This window comes from Budorcas taxicolor, chromosome 15 (genome assembly GCF_023091745.1).
Source record: "Budorcas taxicolor isolate Tak-1 chromosome 15, Takin1.1, whole genome shotgun sequence".
In the NCBI taxonomy this organism is placed as follows: Eukaryota; Metazoa; Chordata; class Mammalia; order Artiodactyla; family Bovidae; genus Budorcas; species Budorcas taxicolor.
This window is the reverse complement of record NC_068924.1, coordinates 62,209,694-62,224,460: the sequence shown is the minus strand read 5'-3', so window position 1 is coordinate 62,224,460 and position 14,767 is coordinate 62,209,694. Positions and strand designations below refer to the sequence as shown.

At 44.0% G+C, this 14,767-nt stretch overlaps 1 protein-coding gene across 1 annotated transcript in view; it reads right to left on the bottom strand.

The window, feature by feature from the left end:
• The window catches only part of KIAA1549L (KIAA1549 like), a 160,822-nt gene extending 147,257 nt beyond the window's left edge, over positions 1–13,565 (bottom strand). The window contains exons 1-2 of the mRNA XM_052652178.1: positions 13,481–13,565; positions 13,267–13,365 (exon numbers count right to left, since the gene is read on the bottom strand). Coding sequence (XP_052508138.1) covers positions 13,267–13,365; positions 13,481–13,565 — 184 coding nt within the window. The remainder of the gene's footprint in view (positions 1–13,266; positions 13,366–13,480) is intronic.
• Between the last annotated feature and the right edge of the window lie 1,202 nt (positions 13,566–14,767).

Here is a 14,767-nt window from a genome sequence, read left to right as displayed (position 1 = left end):
TTCTTTCTTTTCTACCCTTACTTGACAAAATTAAAAGTTTACCAATCTAAACTAGACTTCCAAACATCTTCATTTCACTAGTCCACGAGTTCTCCAAGTCTGAAAATCAATGATCTACCTTTTTGGAAAAAGATCTGAGGTTTCCTTCCATAGTTAAGTATCACTGAGAAATGGATTTCACACCTGTTACTGCTGTGTGTGTGTGTGTGTGTGTGTGTGTGTGTGTGTGTGTGTGTGTGTGTTTAGAGGTGGGCAGGGAGGAAATTCGAGGAGAGTCTGACAATGAAGCAGCAGCCTCTACAGAACATTCTGATGCTAAGGGTTGGGATGGGCTAGTCTGAATGACCAAGGAAAAACCACAAAAATGAAGACTTTTGAAGGGATGGAAAACTCTCTCTCCTTGCCTGATGGCCCATAAAGAAAGAACAGCTCTCCTGAAGTCACAAGTTTATCTAGCTTGTGATTTTCCATGCTTCTTGCTCCAGTATCAATATACAGCTTCTTGAACTTAAAAACACACACTATTATCTGCAGAATAAATAACATACAATTCCCTCTTCTACCCTGAATTGTTAACACTACTATTTTCACAGTAAATAACTGTTAGAACCATTACCAGTGAAATAGTAGCATGTTTTGTTGACTCTTTACAAATACCAAGAGAAATTAAATGTTTCTTGTGGCACACTGGTTGGGCTGTTAATGACCTGTAATTGAGCCTGAAATCCTGGCTTTTTTCAAAAATAGAAATAACCAATGATAAATACATGTCATATAGAAATCAACATCTCTATTACAGAGGCTTCATTAAAATCTATTTCCTCTCAAACTATGTTGAATATTGAATACTTTTTAAAATTTTACTTATGCATTCTTTTGGCCATGCTGGGTCTTTGTTGCTGTGAAGGCTTTGCTCCAGCTGTGGCGAGCAGGGGCTGCTCTCTAGCTGTGGTACACAGGCTTCTCGCTGCAGTGGCTTCTCTTGTTGCAGAGCACGGGCTCTAGGGCACTCAGGCTTCAGGAGGTGCGGCTCAAGGGCTCAGCAGCTGCAGTCTGCGGCCTCCTGAGCACAGGTTCAATAGCTATGGTGCACGGGCTTCGTTTCTTTGCAGCATGTGGGATCTTCCCAGAACAGGGATTGAGCTGGTGATCTCCTGCACTGGCAGCCAGATTCTTCACCACTGAGCCACTGGGGAAGCTCTGAATATTGAATAGTTTAATTCTATATCTATTTCAGAAGGATGAATTTGTTGGCTAAATTGTTTGAATGGTAAGAGACACACCTTTATTCAGAGTTCTGAAACTTTAACTGGTTATTTTTCATACCAGCCTACATCAAGTAGGTCCCATCTTCAAAACATTCAGTCTCTATAAGAATGAATTCCCCCCCAAAAAAGTGCTACAGGTGAAAATGTATAATTTAAATCAGTGCCAGAAGAACTACTAGGGAAAAAAAGAAAATTAATACCAAAGGTAAAGATTATTTAATAGCTTTAATTACAACTTTAGATCATTTTAATAGTGCTGAACAATGAAAGTGACTTTATAATATCAAAGCAAATAGAAAGCAAAAGAATAACTCTACTCTGTGAATCCGAAAGCCAGAGGATGCTGCAGCTCCTGGGCTTACTTGCAGCCACTATATGGATAAATAGATAATTTTGCTTGAAAGCCATTAACAGAACAGAGTAATACAAAGTATTCTCTGATATGTACTCAACTCTGGTGTGATTTTATCTATTTCAATGAACTCAAAGATAATATTAACATACAATGAAGGTCATATTTGGGGGAAGTAGCAAAACATCACAAAAGGGCCAGGGCATCAGGATTCTAACCATGGTTCTCCCACCTTCTCCCTTTTAGATGCGAAGTAAATCACTTTCTCTGTCTGGGTCCCAGGTTCCTCCTCCATAACATGAGAGCACAAAATTGATCCATCTAGTGCGTGCAGAGTCACTTCAGTCATATCTGACTCTTTGCGACCCTATGGACCATAGCCCACCAGGCTCCTCTGTCCAAGGGATTCTCCAGGCAAGAATACTGGAGTGGGTTGCCATGCCCTTCTCCAGGGGATCTTCCCAACCCAGGGATCGAACTCATGTCTCATATCTCCTGCAAGCAGGTTCTTTATCACTAGCGTCACCTGGGAAGCACTGATCATCTAGGTGGTGGTGGCAGTTAAGTCGCTAAGTCATGTCCAACGTGGGATTCTCCAGGCAAGAATACTGCAGTGGACTGCCATTTCCTTCTCCAGAACATCTAGAAGAGCCCATTAATTAATGGCATGATTCAAGCTAGGAAATTATTTTTTAAATAATTGTATCACCCTAGACATGTATTTGGAGAAGGCAATGGTAGCCCACTCCAGTGCCCTTGCCTAGAAAATCCCATGGATGGAAGAGTGTGGCAGACTACAGTCCATGGGGTCGCAAAGAGTCGGACGCGACTGAACGACTTCACTTTCACTTTCAGACATGTATTAATCTTATTCAACAGTAACAAAAAACTTTCGTTATTCCTTTTAGGTCTCATTTAATCTCTAGGTTCTGCCCTCCATTCCTTTTGTGACCTTACAGTGTGTCACCTGGGGCCTTGAACCTGCAGAGTTCCCACGAACTGGATGGGTCAGTACCTACTCATGGAGCAATTCAGCATGCTCCTCTGTCCTCTGCAGAAGCAAATGACAGTTGGCTTCAGAAATAAAATTATTTAAATCTTCACTTTTATTACCTTATGGTATTTTTTAAATGGGAAGTAAATATTAATAACAACAACAACAAAAGCATTTAAAGGCAGTCTTTATGGACTGTAACTCAACCTTCCTCGTTCACCTAGAACATCACTCTTTTCCGAGGAGAAATAAAGTATATGGGCAGATTCTTAACCAATACGAAGGATTCTTTTCTCCTAGGAAGCCAGCTCTAGACTCCTATGGATTAGAGATAGACATTTTCTCCCCAGTCTGGTCTTAGGAAAAGTTTCTTTTCATCCCTCTACTTCCATCTGTCTCTGTTCTAGACCCTGAGCTCTCCTACCTCAAGGCTGTTACAGAAGGTGGCCCTACCACATGGAGCCTGCCATCAATACCTATTCCAGGAGGCAGCCTTTCAGCAGAAACACTGAAATATGCTACCTCAGAAGTATAAACTCATCTCTCCGGGGGAAGTGAACTCCAGAAGGCAACTTAAAAAACATCACCCAGCAGGAAAGGCAGAAAGGGAGAGAAATATGTTTCCCAGCATTGTCGTCGAGGAAACAATTCCACCACCAGCCATTCCAGCTGCATCATCTACAAAACTGAGTGTCCCGTAGGCAGAGCAGATGTTCCAAAGCTGTGTCATTTGTAAATATAGACAAGAAATGTGAATTGAAGATGTGACCTCACTCAATATCATATTTGAGGGTAACAGCAATTAGGAACATTGACTATAATTTGAGCTGAGAATGCAGAGATCTTTTTTCAGTCCAAATATAACTGCAGAAAACACATTTTCAAAAAGTAAAATGACACTCACTGTTGCCTGCCACCACACAGTCGCAAAGCAAGCCAGTCTAATTCTGAAACTCTCAGACAAACGTGGCCGATTCCACATCTTTGCTAAAATAACTGTTAATTCTTCGGCGACAGGAGAAATTAAAGGCTGGGTTGAATGGAGGTCAGGAAGTAAACAGTTTCTGTAAAAGAATGAATGACTGGGAAGAAAAGGGCAGAAGGAGGCTTTTTTTTTCTTCAAAGTTTCAGGGAATTAGGAATAACAGCTTCACACATCCCATTCCTCTAAGGAAAGTAAAAGGAAGAAAAATTGGTAGACATTTGAGCCTTGATTTCTTGCTTGCTGCTGCTGCTAAGTCGCTTCAGTCGTGTCCGACTCTGTGCGACCCCAGAGACGGCAGCCCACCAGGCTCCCCCACCCCTGGGATTCTCCAGGCAAGAAGACTGGAGTGGGTTGCCATGTCCTTCTCCAATGCGTGAAGGTGAAAAGTGGAAGAGAAGTCGCTCAGTCATGTCCGACTCTTAGCAACCCCATGGACTGCAGCCCACCAGGCTCCTCCGACCATGGGATTTGCCAGGCAAGAGTACTGCAGTGGGTTGCCATTGCCTTCTCCATGATTTCTTGCTTGGAGATGGCTAATTGGTCACATCTCAAAGGTGGGCTACCTCCAGCTGATCTGTAGTAGTGGCTGCCTGGACCGTGAAGGATTCTAAGCACAGTCCTGGATCAGCAGGGAGGCATGCTGGGATCAATTAGTAATGTCTGCTACAGATGCCATACTTGCAGAACAGCAGCATGAGCAGACAGATATTTAGCATCCTACAAGGTGATCTCTAAGGTTTCTTCCAGCACCCTGTGTAGCTCCACCCATTTTCAGAAGATGAAACCAGGACCAAAGGTGGTTAAATGACTTGGCCAAGGTCTAGCCCTGGGCAAGGCTGAACTAGAGGCTGGCCTTGATTCCCAATGACCGTGTTCTTTCTACCACTAAATGCATCAGGTTACTTTCCTGAAGCACCAACTGCGACAAACGAGAGAAAATGAAGTGAGGAGAAGCAAAGAGAGAAAGGTAAACAGTGACTGAGGGACCAAATGAAAAAGGAAAAAACATCAGCAGGATTAATAGGGCTCCATCAGAGGACAGACATAACTTCCAGGCTACAGAGACTATGCAAATTAGCTATTCCCACACCTGGTGAGTCAAGGATGCTGACAATGTCCTCCGCACCATTCACCTTAGAGAACCCACTTGTGTCCCTCCCACGCTTCATCCCTGAGCCAAAGCAACGCCAATGGCAATCACGCTCAGTCATGTCTGACTCTGCGACCCCATCGACTGTACCCCACCTGGCTCCTTTGTCCATGGAATCTTCCAGGCAAGAATACTGGAGTGGGTTGCCATTTCCTACTCCAGGGGATCTTCTCAACCCAGGGATTGAACCCGTGTCTTCTGTGGCTCCTGCACCGGCAGGCGAATTCGTTACCACTGGCGCCACCTGGGAAGCCATCCTTGAGCAGCAGCTCTTACAGCCCCATCCGAGCAGACCTCCAGTCATGTAGCCGCAGATGCCCAGACCAGGAATGGATAACTGGTCAGAGCTAGGCTAAGTGAACTTCCCTTCCTCAACCCCCAGAATCTGAAACTGGGGCCTGGAGACACTCGGCATTCTGCATTGGGTGCTTGACAACGGAAGTGACACAGAACCAGAAGCCGTGTTTGGGACACACACATGCCAAAACAGAGACTGCTGGTTTGAAGAGAAAGAGAGAAAAATGAAACAGGTGCAAGGAGCTGCAGGGACAAGAGACCATGTGACATTAAGAAGAGAAATTGGGAGACTGGCACTGACACGTATACACTACTCTATGTGAAATAGATAACTAGTAAGAACCTGCTGTGTAGCACAGGGAGCTCCACTCAATACTCTGCAATGGTCTACGGGGAAGAAAATCTAGAAAAGAGTCGATATATGTATATGCATATACGAGTCACTTTGCTGTACATCTGAAACTAACACAACATTGTAACTCAACTATACGCCAGTTTCCCTGGTGGCTCAGAGGGTAAAGAATCTGCCTGCAATGCAGGAGGCCTGGGTTCGATTTCTGGGTCAAGAATATCCCCTGGAGAAAGGAATGGCAACCCACTCAGTATTCTTGCCTGGAGAATTCCATAGACAGAGGATCCTGATGGGTTACAGTCCATGAAGTCCCAAAGAGTCAGATATAACTGAGCGACTAACACACCAACATTATACTCCAATAATATTTTTTAAAAATTTTTTGATGTTAAAAAAGAAGAGAAAGTTAAAGAAATTAGCTGCTCTGGTTCCACATTTTAAGGAGACTCAGACCACAGTGACCGATTTTATTTTCTTGGGCTTCAAAATCACTGCACTCGGTGACTGCAGCCGTGAAATCAAACGATGTTTGCTCCTTTGAAGGAAAGTTATGACAAACCTAGACAGTGTATTAAAAAGCAGAGATATCACTTTGCTGATAAACGTCCATATAGTCAAAGCTATGGTTTTTCCAGTAGTCATGTACAGATGTGAGAGTTGGACCATAAAGAAGGCTGAGAGCCAAAGAATTGATGCTTTCTCATTGTGGTGTTGGAGAAGACTCTTGAGAGTCCCTTGGACAGTAAGGAGATCAAACCAGTCAATCCTAAAGGAAATCAACCCTGAATATTCATAGGAAGGAGACTAATGCTGAAGCTGAATCTCCAATACTTTGGCCACCTGATGTGAAGAGCCAACTCATTGGAAAAGCATCTGATGCTGGGAAAGATTGAAGGCAAAAGGAGAATGGGGCAACAAAGGATGAAATGATTGGATAGAGTCACTAACTCAATGGACATGAATTTGAGCAAACTTCAGGAGATAGTGGAGGATAGAGGAGCCTGGTGTGCTGCAGTCCATGGGGTTGCAAAAAGTTGGACACGATTTAGCGACCGAATCAGTGACCACTGTACTCCAGACCACTCAGATCTTGCATGATTCCCAAAATGTAAGACTATTTTGTTTCAACTAGCTCAGGTGGCTTCTGTTCCTTGCAAGCAAATATAACCCCAGCCAAGTCAACTGAACCCTGGTTGGTTTCCATTTTCTATGAATACAATGACTGCTGTGGAGAGAAGGAGATGAGAAATAGTGTCCTTTTCAGGGTCAAATGTTCTCAGAAAATCCAACCTAATATGCTAACCGTTGCAATAACACACTGCCTCTTCTCCACCAAGCAAGGCATTAAGGCAATAAATGAAATTAAACAAGATATCAGCTGCTTTAAATCTATTTTGATGGTTAACTTTTCAAATGAAGGTGAAACCAATATATGTTATTTATTTATTACCAGGCATTTCTGCACAACAACCCTAGAGTTCTCAGGCCGCAAAATCCTGAAAATATGGCACCCATTTGCTAGTCACAAGTTACTAAAAAATCCCAGATGGTAAAGTGTTTAAAATCGACTGCGGGAAAAAGCGGTGTCTGTCTCCCAAGCAAGATTCTAGAGCTGTAAAATTGGCTGGTGGTGTATGAAGAGTTCATAAAACTGTGATTAAATAAAGCACCAGCAAGCTCTCAGGCAAAGACTGCTCTGAAGCCTCCTTGTAGGAAAGAAAAGTGCTATAAAGTAGAGAGAGAGAAACCCTTTTTAAAAAACAATTCACTTTTGTGAGGATTGGGCTTTCACTGAAGTCCTCCAAATCTGGAACAGAAAATGAGATCACGGAAGGAAAACCCTGTTGAGCTGTCTCCACAGCCGGCATCCCGTAGCGTAGACCTGTAGAAGTCATGCAGTTTGCCAAGTGTTGATCAGTCCACGGTTCCCATCACACATTCTGGGAAGCAAATGCCCCAGACTGAAATGTTTATTATCTCTGAAATTTTTTACTGATTTTGCATAAAATACTACTCTTGTTTTGCTGAGTTTATTCTTCCACTAGTTGACTCTTTCCTCTGCATGCATGCTAAGTCGCTTCAGTCATGTCTGACTCTGTGCGACCCTATGGACAGCAACCCACCAGGCTCCTCTGTCCACGGGATTCTCTAGGCCAGAATACCGGAGTGGGTTGCCATTTCCTTCTCCACTAGCTGAGTCCAAAACCATGTGAAATATTTAACCTCTAAAGAGATAAATCTCTGGTGCTTTCACTGGTTGTCAACCCTGAAGTCATGCAGATGCCAGAAGAGAGGTGCCTGGGACAGTGAGGAGCAGCGGTGTAGCTCACACAGCAACACAAGCCAACCTTTTCAAGAGAGCAACCTTTGCAACTGGCGCAGAGAGAGCTGTACTTGCATCTGCCTTCCCCGTTTACTTCCTTGGGCCTTGGGCCTGTCCAGACACCTTAGATGGGGGTATGACTAAAATAATGTGGAATGGTCAGGGTGGTCTTGATTTTCATTTTCAGACAGTAGAGTGTTTCAGACAAGGTAAATGATCAATAAACAGTCATTATTCTGTGCACCTGCAGAAGACACAATTTGGAGCATCTGTCCAGCACATGGCCCCTCCTCTAGCAAATGCCCCCTCCAGAAAACATAAAATTGGTTCACTATCATCCCCTATTGCCAACTGGGCCAAGAGTGGACACCTGCCCCCGGGGGAGCCAATCGCTCCTGACCTTGCAGCAAAACAAGTTGTCCCTGGGGCCACAGAGAGCATTAGTCAGGTGTTTAAGGGGGCACTGGACTCCACGCTGCCCTTTCAGGCTGGCTATTTGTACCAGGGACCCAGAGAAAGTTTTCAGATTATCCTAAAGGAGAGTACCAGAGAGAATCAGAAATGAGAGAACTGGGGTGGAGAGGAGGGGCAGCAGAGCGGTAGAGACAGACAATAGAAACAGAAATGGCCAGCCCTGGATCTGATGGTTCCTCTCTCACCAGGCCCAGCTGTACTCCCTCTCCTGCGCTTGTCTGATGTCCCCCTGCAGCCTTCCAATAAAATCCACATCTCTTGTTCAGCTAGTATGAGTGTTATCAGCAACCCCATCCATCCAAACCTTCCAAACCATCCATCCAAACTCTAACCATCCAAACTTTCTGTATATCAGCAAACCACCTCCATCCCCAACCCCCGTGAGGAAAACTGTTGATCCCTCCATTAAAAGACTGCACAACACCAGAGGATTTTCTGTTGAGTTGGAAGACATTGGATTTTTTCATGTTACCCCATTTTTGGAGTCTATTGGTAAACTGTTCAGTACTGTCCCAAACACCATATAACATCTGAAATTCGCTTTCCCTTAAAGACACTTGATGAATGTGACGATAAATTGAGTGGAAATCTTCCCAACAGATACTTCTGGCCACCGTGTAGGAAGGCCTGGGAGAAAGCACTGCTGACGGTCTCTGTCTCCGCGTCCTGAGGTCAACTGCACCACATCATCAAGAGCGCAGTGGGGGAGGGGCCTGGAGCCAAAGCAACAATGACAAAGGTGACCCGAGCTCAGATTTCTCAACCCCGTGCAATTCTCTTCTTAGTTTTATCTTCTCTCTTTGGTCTTGGTGGATAGGAACAGGAGCCTTGGAATCTGACAGACCTAGATAAAAATCTCAGCTCTACACTTACTGGCTCTGTGACTTTGGACACGTTGCTTTACCTCTCTCTGCCTCAATCCTCTCACCTATGAACCCCCTTCGTCAAATAGTTGGTATGAGGACTGAAGGAGACAAGACATTAAAAGAGTTTAGAATAAGGCCTTCCCTGGTGGTCCAGTGGCTAAGATCCCATGCTCCCAATGCAGGGGGTCTGGGTTCAATCCCTGGTCAGGGAGTAAGATCCCACATGCCCCAACTAGGAGTTTGAATGTTGCAATGAAAGATCCTGCATGCTGCAACAAAGACCGAGGATCCCATGTGCCACAGCTAAGAGCTGGCACAGTCACATAAATATATATATTTTTTAAAGTTAAAAAAAGAGGAGTTTAGAATGTGCCTAAGCACAAAGTAAACATCAACAATATTTTATTATCCTTTGTAAACAGGTGTGACCATGTGACTTAAGTTATCACCAACGGAATGCAAACAAAAGTAATATTCTATGTCTTACCAAAAAATGCTTCCCCTCCATTCTTTCATACCCGCCCTTTGGGTTGGAACACAAGGTATGTAACTGGTAAGCCAGCCTGTATGAACAAGGGGCACACCATAGGATACGGCTAAGGAGCAAGAGAAAAACACCTGAATCCCTGGATGGCTTCATGAGGCAGAACTACCTGCTTGCCTTTCACACAGAAATAAACTAGCTTGCCTGAAAAAATGTAGCTATTATTTATTAAGCATTACCACCACTGTGACATTAAATATTTTAAGAAAGTGATGACCAAATCAAAAATCTAATTATATGTATAAAAAAATAAGTCCACTGTACCATCACTATTTTCTATGTCCATTAAATTGTCATTCTGAGAAAGATCTCAGGATAGCTATGCTTGTTACCTCATCTATTTCTGAAACTGTAAATTTGATGATCTTTTCATGAAAATTTCTCCCAATAATATAATCAACAAAACAATCTAGCCACTGGAATTTTACCTGGTCATCAGTAGTGTTATTAATAAACCCAGAACACTCTGAGACAGTCATGAAGCAGAGCAGGACCCTATGGTCCTTGCCCCCCACCCTCACCCCCCCGCCAGTATGTCCTCTTCCTGACTTTGGTCTGTAGAAAACTTCAGTCAAAGAATAAGTTTAATCAGAGAAGTAAGAAATGCAAAAACAAAAGAAAACAATCAAAGGAGGCTAAAGAATAATAATGTAGTCATTAAGCATAGTCAAGGAGCTTCAGTTCTTTCTCAGGGGCTATAGATAATATTCTGAGCCATCTCCTGTGAGCTGTCTTACAGGTACTAAAACACCAGGTGGAGAAGTCAGCTACAGGATGAGCAGACTGCACCCAGGACATGGGCTGCCACAATTCTGAGGATTGGCCTCAGAGAAATGGGAACAAATGGACCTTGAAACTGAAGATTAACTGTACCTAAAACAATCAAGAAGACCAATGTGAGGATGGCTGTCAGACCAACGATGACCAATTGGAAGATGACTGTCTGAGCTGGCAGTGCTGTTTCTGCATACAGTTCCCCCCACTTCTGTCTATAAAAGCTCTTGCCCCATTGGTTGCCAGAGTGGGGGGAAAGGGGGAGTCAGCCTTTGGACAGATGTCTACCCTCCCCCAGCCCCAGGTACTGGCATCTGAAATAAAGCAAACTTCCCTTGCCAACAACCCGGCCTGATTACTGGCTCTTGAGTGGCAAGCAACTGGACCCCACACACTCTTTCAGAAACAGTCATACATTTTCAGCAGTCCATTATCAAGATGATCCAAGAGAAATGGCTAGCAAGCTTATGAAAAATACCTTGGGCAAATTTCTTCCTTAGACGAAGCTCTCTAGATAAATTTATTGCATACATATTCACCACAGGCCAGGTTGGGCTGAGCTTTTTAGATGCATTAATCCATTTAATCCTCACAGCAATGCTAAAGTACATACTCAGTACTCTCATCTTAAGGTGGGAAAGCTGAAGCTCAGAGAGCTGAAATCATTGGATTCCCTGGTGGCTCAGATGGTAAAGAGTCTGCCTGCAATGTGGGAGACCCAGGTTCGATCCCTAGGTTGAGAAGATGCCCTGGAGAAGAAAATGGCAACCCACTCCAGTATTCCTGCTTGGAAAATTTCATGGATGGAGGAGCCTGGCAGGCTACACACACAGTCCATAAGGTTACAAAGAGTCAGGCACAACTGAGCGACATCACTTTCACTTTTCTTTTCCTTTTTTTTTTTGAAATTTTTATTTTTACTTTATTTTACTTTACAATACTGTATTGGTTTTGCCATACATCGCACTTCCACTTTTCACAGAGGGTGAAAAGGCATTTGACCGTATGCAGTCAGACTCCTGAGCCTCTATCTTTGACATATGTCACCCAAGAAAGGAGATTCTGCACTTGAGCTCTAAGGAACATGCCAACACTAGCGTGTATTCGGAACTGAGACTTTACAGTCATCCATCCTGGGTGTCACGGCTTTGTGTTTTGTGGGATGGATGGCCAGATAGCTCATGACTATGCCCACATCACCACATCCTCTCCAGCATCACCAAACCTTAGACCTCATGGCTGGCTGCCCCAGTTTTGCGAGCCCTCATATTTCTTACAAGCACCTCAAAACCTAAGTCCACTATCAGTGTCCCTAAAATCTGGTTCCTTTAAAGACAAACAGTGCTGGGATATTCTAGACACAAGCTGTCCTAGCAAGTCCCTTCAATGTGCACTAATGAAAGCTCCTTCTGGCATTTCTTGGCCCAACAGCCAGCACCAATTTGCTGTAAGCACTCAATTTCCAAAGTCTTCCCCTGAAGTCTGCTCTCATTTGATGCTGCATATAGAATCCTGCCCTCTATAAACACGGTACTGGCACGGCAATTTCTGAAGTGGAGAAGTAGGTCCTCAAAGATTCTAGGAGGAGGAGAACACAGAACTTCCTGGCGGGGGAGTCATTTCTGCTCGCCCCCGGTTTCTGAGCATGATCACAGCCACATTATGGAGGGCAGCCCGGGATGGCAGAGGTGGCTGCATTCATTCCAAACACAAATCACACCATGTCGTGGCTATAAATTCCAGCAGCAGCAGGTGTGCGCTTGAGAGGAATAGCTTCTGCAATTAAAAAAGTGACATTTTAATGGATTATGCAGATCAGCTAAGGCTCTAAATCATATACCTCCTGCCTTAAATGGGACTGAAAGCACAGGCCGAGCAAGAGGAGATGGCATAAACACTATGAAAATGTTATCACTCCTTATGACCTTTCTATACCTTGCTGGGAAAATGAATATTAACCTTCACTTGCATAGAAGCCCCTTTTCTGCCACCTAACAAAGGCAATAGTTCCCCTTTGTAGTAACAAGTGAGCTCACTTGATTTTGCACTTCTTGAACAACACACATGTTATCTATTATGATCCCATCACTACTGGTAAATAAAACAAGCAGTATTTTTTTTAATTTATTTATTTTGGTAATGGAGTGAGAAACAGGAATAAAGAGGGAGCAGGTGCAAATTTCCTTGCTGGAGATAACATGCACAAAGAGAAACTAAAGTGAGCCTAGAACAGGGTTTTGGTATTTCCTGTTTGCAAATCATGCAAGGTAGGTTTGGCCTTTCCTTTCAAAGCTAAGAAGATGAAGGCGGCATCTATAAAGACTGAAGGGAAGACATGCATGCCGACAAATCATTACAAGAACAATGCAATGCGGGTGGAAAAGGCTGGAAGAGTGATGGAAACTGAGCAGGTAAGGCTCCTGCAGTGGGGTGTCAAGGTCACAGAGAAGGCAGCAAAAGCCACTGATCTCATTTCAGAAAACACCCCCTCAAGTCACTTAGGAGTTGAACTCCCCAGAGATGACAGAATGGAAAAGTTGAAAGGAAGCCATGTGCCCCTTTCAGTTATACAGAAGGAAACTGAGGCTGAGGCCAGAGGTTAAATGACTTGTCTAAGACTCCCCAGGTGGCATTAGTGGTAAAGAACCTGCCTGCCAACGCAGGAGACAAGAGATGTGTTTGATCCCTGGGTGGGGAAGGTCCCCTGGAGTAGGAAATGGCAACCTGCTCCAGTATTCTTGCCTGAAAAATTCCATGGACAGAAGAGCGTGGTGGGCTACAGTCCGTGGGGCCTCAAGGAGTCAGACACGACTGAGCACGGGGACCAGCAGGACCACACAGTGTTAGGGACTGTGCCCCTACTCCATCTGAATATTGAAGCGCTAACCTTCAGCATGACTGTACTTGGAGAGAAGGTCTTTATAGAGGTAACTGAGGCTGAATGAGAGCAGAAGGATGTGCTCGTAATCCAATAGAACCAGTGTCCCTGTGAGAAGAGAGAGCCGTCAGGTAGAAGCACACGGAGAAAAGATCATGTGAGGACTCTCAGCAGGAAGGCAGCCATGAGAAGCCAAGGAGACAAGCCTCGGGAGGAACCAAACCTGCCAGCACCTCGATATTAGACTTCCAGCCTCCAGAGCTGTGGGAAAATTGTCTGTTGTTTGAGCCACCCAGTTTATGGTACATTTTGAAAGCAGCCTGAGCCAACGATCAGTGCAAAGAAATAGAGGAAAACAATAGGATGGAAAGGCTAGAGATCTCTTCAAGAAAATTAGAGATACCAAGGGAACATTTCATGCAAAGATGGGCTCAAAAAAGGAGAGAAATGGTAGGGACCTAACAGAAACAGAAGATATTAAGAAGAGGTGGCGAGAATACACAGAACTGTACAAAAAAGATCTTCACGACCCGGATAATCACGATGGTGTGATCACTCATCTAGAGCCGGACATCCTGGAATGTGAAGTCAGGTGGGCCTTAGGAAGCATCACTATGAACAAAGCTAGTGGAGACAATGGAATTCCAGTTGAGCTATTTCAAATTCTAAATGATGATGCTGTGAAAGTGCTGCACTCAATATGCCAGCAAATTTGGAAAACTCAGCAGTGGCCACAGGACTGGAAAAGGTCAGTTTTCATTCCAATCCCAAGGAAAGGTAATACCAAAGAACGCTCAAACTACTGCACAATTGCACTCATCTCACATACTAGTTAAAGTAATGCTCAAAATTCTCCAAGCCAGGCTTCAGCAATACGTGAACCGCGAACTTCCAGATGTTCAAGCTGGTTTTAGAAAAGGCAGAGGAACCAGAGATCAAATTGCCAACATCTGTTGGATCATCAAAAAAGCAAGAGAGTTCCAGAAAAACATCTATTTCTGCTTTATTGACTATGCCAAAGCTTTTGACTATGTGGATCACAATAAACTGTGGAAAATTCTGAAAGAGATGGGAATTCCAGACCACCTGATGTGCCTCTTGAGAAATCTGTATGCAAGTCAGGAAGCAACAGTTAGAACTGGACATGGAACAACAGACTGGTTCCATAAAGGAAAAGGAATATGTCAAGGCTGTATATTATCACCCTGCTTATTTAACTTATATGCAGAGTACATCATGAGAAACTCTGGGCTGAATGAAGCACAAGCTGGAATCAAGATTGCCGGGAGAAATGTCAGTCACCTCAGATATGCAGATGACACCACCCTTATGGCAGAAAGTGAAGAGGAGCTAAAAAGCCTCTTGATGAAAGTGAAAGTGGAGAGTGAAAAAGTTGGCCTAAAGCTCAACATTCAGAAAACGAAGATCATGGCATCCGGTCCCATCACTTCATGGCAAATAGATGGGGAAACAGTGGAAACAGTGGCTGACTTTATTTTTCTGGGCTCCA